General features: G+C 34.0%; 1 protein-coding gene across 1 annotated transcript in view; it reads left to right on the forward strand.

Annotated features, from left to right (window-relative positions):
* The window catches only part of LOC145687936 (F-box/LRR-repeat protein 5-like), a 147,524-nt gene extending 141,625 nt beyond the window's left edge, over nt 1-5,899 (forward strand). Inside the window, exon 7 of the mRNA XM_081761506.1 lies at nt 3,973-5,899. Coding sequence (XP_081617632.1) covers nt 3,973-4,489 — 517 coding nt within the window. The 3' untranslated portion in view covers nt 4,490-5,899. The remainder of the gene's footprint in view (nt 1-3,972) is intronic.
* Nucleotides 5,900-8,582: the final 2,683 nt, after the last annotated feature.

Here is an 8,582-nt window from a genome sequence, read left to right on the forward strand (position 1 = left end):
ATGCGCCATTTTCAGTTGAAGAAAAAATGTTGTTGTTTCCGCTTCAAGCAACTGACATATACTAAACAAGATGCTCAATGACAGTAGTTTTCAACGCATGTTTGGATCAACGAAACTATGGGAGAATAAGCTAGTTACGCCATCTTTTGTAAAACCGCACGAATTAATTCCTAGACCAAATATATATATATATGTATAAACAATCTTAAAATTTGGAGAATATATATATATATAAATAATCTTAAAATTTGGAGAATATAGCGTTCTAGAACAGTGGTTCTCACTTTTTTTGACTGACGATACACTTTACTGCACGTCCAGGACATCACGATATACTTCTTTGATATTTTTATTATAAATACTAATAATAATATCTATTACAATAGTGAACCTATTAGTTTTTATAATAACTCTATATAGCACTTAGCATTATCGCTGCCGCTGGAGGTGTTGACTGGTACGGTCTGTCTCGATTTTAACTAATTATTATGAAATTCTTCATGATTTTTAAATTCAAAAATTTCGCGACACACCTTAGGGGACTGCGTGGCACACCAATGTCGCGACACATCGGTTGAGAACAACTGTTCTACAATATGAAAAGTAAAGTGATATAGTATCGATTTTTTTTTCTCTTGAAGAATGAATTATACCTTTATGGCATCATCATGTATTTATTGTTTTTCCCAAAGTCAGTTTGTAGTTTATTCACCTGTCGTAGAAAGTCGGGGCAATTAATATAAGCCAATGCAGAAAGGATTAACGAATCTGAGAAGAAGCGGCAAGCACAAATGTTGAAAGTCCTAGTAGGCTCAGTGGCAGAGTGTTCACCTCTGGTGCTTGGGTTCCTGCTTCGATCCCAGCTCCTACCAAGTGGACTAATGTCGTATATGTGAGTTTCCTCGGGATTTTCCCATTTCTTCATTGTCATATGCAAAACCTATTCAAGAGGTGCCCTAAGCCCCCTGTCCTTGGGGTAGAAATATATTTCAACAAATAGTGAAATACATACAATTTAAGTATCCATTACCATATTGCCTTTTGAAAAATTTGTATTTGTCCTCGTATCCCAGTGAAAATTTTCTGAAATAAGCATTTGCTATATACAAGGTGTCATCAAAAAGTACGGTAAATGTAATTGCACAGTGCCATCTATCGGTGTTGTATCCATTTCAACTAGTAAGCCCGGTAGCCTGAACCTTTTGTATAGTCAGTGTCGAGTTTGAACATGAGAATTGTGACATGTTAGTTGGCTTCCAGAGGCAGAAGAGTGAGGATGTGTTAAGAGTGTCGCGCGCCAACATTAAGCTTTGTTCTAAGCTGCAAAAAATGCCATAGAAGCTCACAAAATGTCAAAATCAGTGTATGATGATGAAACAGTGGCATTAAAGACTGTTTGCAGGGGGTATGAGCGATTCAAAGACGGCAAGGAGTCTGTAGAAAACGAGCAGCGATCGAGACATCTTTTGACGTCAAAAACAGATGAAAGCGCGCAAAAAATGGGACAAATGATTTGTTCAAACAGGCAAATGACTATTTGAGAGCTTTCCGCATCTCGTATGAGACCGTGAGAAACATTTTAACCATCGATTAAATGGGGTAAATGACTTCTTCACCACGAAAACGCGTCGTGCCACACTTTGCTTTTGATTCGCGAGTTTTTGGCCGAAAGAATATTCTTATCTACCTGTATTCACTATGCTCTCCAGATATAGAACATACGACTTCCAGCTCTTCCGAAAAATTAAAACCATGGTTATAGGAAAACGTTTTGACACCATTCCTGACATTAAGAGGGCTACGACAGAGCAGTTGAACGCCCTTCCAAAAGAAGCCTTCCAGAAATGCTTCCAGTAATGGATTTAACGTTGGGATAAGTGCATTGCTAACCAAGGACAGTACTTTGAAGGAGATGAACAAATTCAATATCTTATTACTTTGTTTCTAGTAAAATTATTCACCATATTTGTTGATCACACGTTGTATTATTGGTGTGATGAGGGCACAAAGGAACAAACAGCCTGCGCTATGCAGTTTTTTTTAATCATTCAACATAGGATGCCTTACCAATGTAGAGCTCAAACGGCTGTTGAGATTGGAAAAGATCCACCATTTTAGATTGAAAACACACTATTTCCAATAACTTTCCATTTTTTCGTATCTTCACTCACAACGGAGTTGACTTTTGGCCCCGGACTTTGTATACACCTGGTATATATTTATCAGTCTTCCTACAAACTGGAAAGTCAGGGAAATCGATTGAAAGGCGGAAAAGTTTTAAGTTTCTTGAGATTTTTTTTTTTTTTTTTTTTTTTTTTTTTTTTTTTTTTTTAATAAATGGAAAACACTTAAAAATGACAAATATATTTAACATAAAAGCTATTTTGAATCTTTGATCCTGCGAAGAATCGGTGGACTGGAATATGCGTCACTTGCACTACTTAGTCGGTGACTCTCCAGCTCGTCGAAGAAAGTTTAGTAGGATCACATCATCCACAAAACTCCCTGTGAAGTTGTGCGGCATTCTCTGGTCCGAAAATGTCGTTTGGTTTTGGAGGGGATTGGAAATTTGGTACTACGTAATATAGTTTCTACAACAATCAAAGCTGCCAAACACAAGACCTATAGAAACCCTGAAAAAGGTAGTAAGCGATCCATTTATAGAGTGCAAGATGGTAGCTATTGAATATCGGACCTTCCTATGTAGGTTTCAGACTTCAAGATCAATGACCACCATTCGTCTTTGATGCTGTAGGGAAACTTTTACAAGATCTTATGATTGGATGTGTGAAACCAGAACTGATGAAATATACAGATACAGGGCTATTAAGTGCAGAAGCAGAAAATCTTATTGTGAGCAAAAATGTCGACGTTGAATTTGCTGCTTGACGTTTTCTGTCACAAATAGGAATAGAGACCAGGGAATAACAGTCGTTGGATCCTAACTTTTACTTCTATGGTTACCAAATTTCAACAGAGAAGTCCTTTAGAGTAAAAACCAGATAAGGATCTGTCTTTATTAGATCCTAAAGTAATTCAACATTCATCCCTTGAAAAAGGTTCTCTCTTCTAGACGAACTTCATCTGTCTGACATTAGAGATGATGTGCTTGCTGGAAACTCGGAAAGAATGCAACTCTTTCTCGAGTCTAAATTCAGCAGAATTTCAAGAAATCTTCCAAAGTTGTAACGAATTAAGACTTGATTCTGCTTACAGGAAGTTTCTTGCTGGCACTGAAGAATACAAACATTTATGGAAGACTAGCTGAAATACCCATTCTTCGCATGGGTCAGATAAACTATCTATGTAAACAAACTGAACAACGAAAGAAAAAAGAAAAAAATATTGGTCATTTTGAATTATTTTTACGTCCCGGTAACTAACCAACACATTCCGGCATCTGCGAGCCGAGACACTACGTTAATAACGGTGCTAGTTTCATGGGTTTGGTGCAACTACACAGATGATAGCAGCGTGTCCAAATCGGTTGGATATGAACCGATCAAAGTTTTCTTTGCATATTAATATAAATAAATAAGGAAGGCTGAATAATTATAATAATTTGGATTTTCAAGTACCTGTTTGAAACTTTTTTTATTATTATTATTATTATTATTATTATTATTATTATTATTATTATTATTATTATTATTATTATTATTATTATTATTATTATTATTAGCAGGTCCTTGCTGCAACTGAGAAGTTTCCATGCTCCAAGGTCTTCCGCTAACCTCTTCATGTACGATTTCTCTATTTTGATTTCGTCCATTAATTGTAGTCTTTTTCGCCCTTTCCCTCTCTTTCCTGCCACCATACTCTCTAGCTTTTAGTGTATAACATCCGAAAATTACTAATGGTTCTAAATTGTTCTTCAAATATAGTTAGTTCATTTGTTTTTATCATCAATCACACTTCTAACTGTACACAGGACAGATGATTGTATGGCTTTATCTTGTAATTTGCTTTTAGGTTAGCCGAGGCTGGGATGTGCAAATACCTGCAACATGTTGACTTAACCGGATGTGTATTTATGGATGATGATGCTATACGCTATCTTGCTGACTGCTGGCCACCTGAAAATGAGGAGAATGTAAATACAAACGTCGTTCCGTCCATTGGCGAACAAGCATCAAATGAGAAGGTGGCCGTAGATGAAGATAACCATGATGAGTTTAAATATGATACTGCAGCTGGAAAGGTGAAATCATTACTCTTTTCTGGCTGCTATCTAATCACTGATAAGTGCTTGGAGATACTAAGTGAGAAGAAAAATGTAACCGACAACCTGGAAGAGCTCAATCTGAGTGGTTGCTTTTTCCTGACAGGTGAGGCTTTGAAGGCTTTTGTGAAAAAATGTCCCAAAATCAATCCAGAAAAATTGTGGTACTGTAACCACATTGAAGATGGTCCATTAGAAAAGGAGGCAAATGGCTGTGCAAATATGCATTCTGCTCATGCAGCCTGCTGTGTTTCAGAGCAAATATAACATTGCGTGAGTAACGAGTAGTGATCAGAGATTTTTGAATCATTCATCTTATGGTCACATGAGTGCCAGAGTTCAAACCTCTGTTTGGGTGAAAATAACGGTGATTATACGTAACAAGAGTGCACGAGTTTGGACTTAGAGCTTGGAAAAATGTGTATATTAAGGGTAAGCAGTATTGTGTACTTCAAGTGGACAGTTCATCATAATGTGCGTACACACTGGAGTACGTATACATGTTACCCGTTATTTTGACAATTGGCCTCATTATTATCTATGAATAGAACATTTAATGTCACTTCATTCTATAAGTAGTTTTGTTATTACCTTAATCTAATTTGTTCACACGAAGGAATTATTTGTTCCCAGTGTACAGTTTTGGTATTATCCATTACTCTTAGTGAATTGTGTTTCCGTGTGAACAAATGTGTGTTGCAAAAAGTTGCAGAAAAATCATAAAGTGAAACATTTAAGTAAGTCGTGTGGGAATAGAATGTGCACTCAATTGGTTGACGAAATGAATGATTCATACTTACATCGCTGATTACGGTGGAAAAGGAGGCGATAAGTCATTCCATGCTGATCTTCATGGCTGTGCTTTATAGGGTTGATTTTTTTTACAAGAAAATGTGTTGAATTGGACAATTATAGGAAAATGTAGTTGAGATTGAGGTGCCAGATCGATGAAAGTATTGTTAAGAAGAGGGACTGGAGTAAACTCAAAATTCACCGTCGAACGGTGTTCATTATGTTGTTACAGATTATTGGACGTTGTCGTAGTGTGGTGGGTACCTTTTTATGTGTTAAGGGATCTCTAAGTTTGAATATTGTTAGAATTCATGTAGTATCTGGTTAGTATTACATTGCTACTTTAGTTGTGTGTTTTGTAGTACTTTAGAATTTGCCATTAGAATTCCATTTATCAAATGATTTTTTATTAGGTTTTTGTGTTAGTAAGAATGATTTGTCTTTTGGTTTTGTTTCCGGTTGTTCTTATTAGGTAATATGAACAACCAATATGGGAAGAGAATTCACCGATAGTCAAACTGGAGATTCTGTGAAAACAAGCTTTAAGTATTCAAATAGCTTTAATTAGAAAATGGGATTGTTGTAGTTACTTGTATAATTTCAATATACTACTTCCCTTTCTTTTTTGTGCTTTTGTATAAAGAAAAAAAAAAGTGTATGAATACTTACTCAGTATTGTTAAAGACTGTATATGTTTAAGTGGTTTCGTAAACTAACAATTTAATATTTTTCATAACGAGCGTTTCGTGTAAAAGAAAAGTTTTTTGTAAAATCACTCTTGTTACAATTTTGAGATTTCATGTGCAGAGAAGTGAAATATGTAAATATACACGTGTGTTTTGTTTATAAAATGTACTTGCCATGTGAGTACAGTATATGTGTTGTTCTTCGCAAAATAAAATAAACTTTTCTCATTTTGCACGAAAACTAGAAGAGAAAGAGTTTTGAGGCATTAAGCAAAAATAATGCCAAATAGCAAATTCGGTGGTATACTTAAGAAATTTAGTTTGAAGTCTCAGCGATAAGGAATTTATCAAAAAGAAAAGTATGTATATAATGGAATGCCATTTCATGTAAGAAGGCAAGAAAAGACTTGCTAGTCAATAATGGTTGTTTCCTTTGTAATGATTAACGATTAATAATTAAGATTTTAAAATATAGTTTTAAAAAATATTTTAAAAAAGAAAGAAAAAAAACAGTAACTAAGACGTTGGGAAAGAAGCTGATGATAATTACTTAAAGTGCAATAAGAGAGTAATAAGCAAAAAGAACGTAAGTCAAAATATTTGTTACAGATTTTAAATCTTTAATGCCGAATAGGTGTTACAATAGAATTCTGTCTTTGTTAAGATCTAACACTCACAGTTACTGTTCACACAGATATCTTACCCTTATTTCTGTGTGAGATTATTTACACTTTTTTTTCCCGTAAAACAAGAAGTTCAATATAACATTTTAGTTTTAACAAAGTAGAAAATAATAAAAAACATTAATCATTTCTGGAAAGGTTATGCTACCATTTTGAATGATCAATACTCAGAATTTAATTTAATAGCTATATGATTGTAAAATGAATAGGCAACTAAATTTTGATGGATTGGGACTGTAAAAAAAAGTAGCTGATACTATGAAAATCCTTCCTTATTTGTTTGTTTGTGTGTTTGTTTTACCCGAAATAATGTTATATTTTTTACTACCATCTGTTTCGCGTAAATTGCTGTAGGTATTTCATTATGCATTGTATTTAATTTTTCCCCAACCAAAGTTCATTTATACAGTGATTTAAATTCCTGTATGTTTTTGGCCTTTCAGCAAAGATTGCGTATTACAGCGTTCGCAACGACACCAATCAAACTATCAATCAAGTACATTGCCGATGTAACGTTGTTACTTCTGTTCCAACCTTTAGACATTCTCGCGTGCCCTACAAGCCATCAAAAACTCGAAGAAATTTAAAATTATCTTGCAGACAATAATACACGTATTGGGTTGTGTTCTTTGTATACTTCATGGTTTACAATATGGTCACATTTATGTTTTGTTTCCGAAGGAGTAATTTCAGTCTTGTAAACGTTATATGTATTTTAAAAAATCGGGCGATATACAAAGTCTGCAGTGTATATTTTCTATATTTTAGTGTCACTTGTTTATCAAACAAACAAAAAAATATCTGGAAATACATGTAGTAAATAATGGGCGATTGTACAAAGTTTCAGCATCTAAATCAACTTACAGATGATTTCGTCTTTTATACTGTACTAATTTACTTAAATTTGAACCTAGCTAGGAATAAGATTAACTTTACAGACAAATACTGTGAAATGTTTTCCATACATTAATGTTAATGTAATTGCTGTGTATTATTATTTTTTTGCTCTGAATGGTAAAGATACAGGGTGTCTAAATAATTCAGAATAATGGAATATATCGTTTTGGTTACTTCAGCTAGTTTATATCTGGTTTATGTGAAAATCAAAATCTACAAAAACTCAAGAGCGTCTGCAGCTTGATTTCACTATAAAAAACAATAATCAGGACCAGTTCTTGTGATCATCCTAATCAAATAACATCAAGATAATTTAACAGACTTTACAATCAAAGTAATGTAATTAAATGTAGTTCCAAACAGATGATACAAAACACCAATTCGGTCCACATCTTAGACAAATTTATGTGTTAATGTAATTAACAGTGATATTAATTACGTTTCGTTTCATATTGTTTGAATTTCCGATATTCAGTTATTGTCTGTACTGCATTTGTTAGAGTGAATCTTTAAAAATGGTTTCTGCTGATGTGATAAACGTAAATTCAATAAAGCTGTAGAGAAACAGAATTAACTGTGTACTTTCGTTTTGATTTTAAAGTAGTATTTTACGTAACCACATGCAGTTAAAAATATTAATCAATCTAAAAATACAATTCAAGAATTGAATCATTGAGTAACTATTAACTATCTATGCAATAATGTATTTTGCAGTGACTGAGAGAGTTAGAAACTTCTGTTTTTGTGCAATACGTCTCTCTACATATGAAGGGTCTTCATTATGCTACTCAGAACTATTTATTATTATTATTATTATTATTGCGGTTATGCTATGTGTTATCTATGATTTACATAGAACGGTAAGTACGCGATAAGTATAGTAATCATAGCAATAACCAGTTTTCTTAAAAATCTAGACATCGATAATTCGTACGCCAATATTTAGGTATATTCTTTTTCTGTTGAAATGAAAGAATAGGATTTTGGGGTAATGTTTTTAATGTATGTAATTTTACGTTTATTCGTGTTTGTCGAAACTTCCCAAGCACTGACTCATGACTAAACATTGACAAATATGAAACAGGTACATACCTCAGACCATTGATGTAGAGAATAGATGATTGATGGATTCCAACACAAGTAGATCAATCAGGAGTGGTCCCTGCTCTAATATGATGTTCTCCTATAATAGTAAGTACTTCGTCGCGACTTTGGAAGGCGAAGTAGTTTTCTTTCATGACTCGAGCTGGGGTCATGGACTTCCTATACTTGTGGTGAAATCGTAAGTATGTGTACCTATGA

Source organism: Thermobia domestica, chromosome 6 (assembly GCF_964235325.1).
Source record: "Thermobia domestica chromosome 6, izTheDome1.hap1.1, whole genome shotgun sequence".
Taxonomy (NCBI): Eukaryota; Metazoa; Arthropoda; class Insecta; order Zygentoma; family Lepismatidae; genus Thermobia; species Thermobia domestica.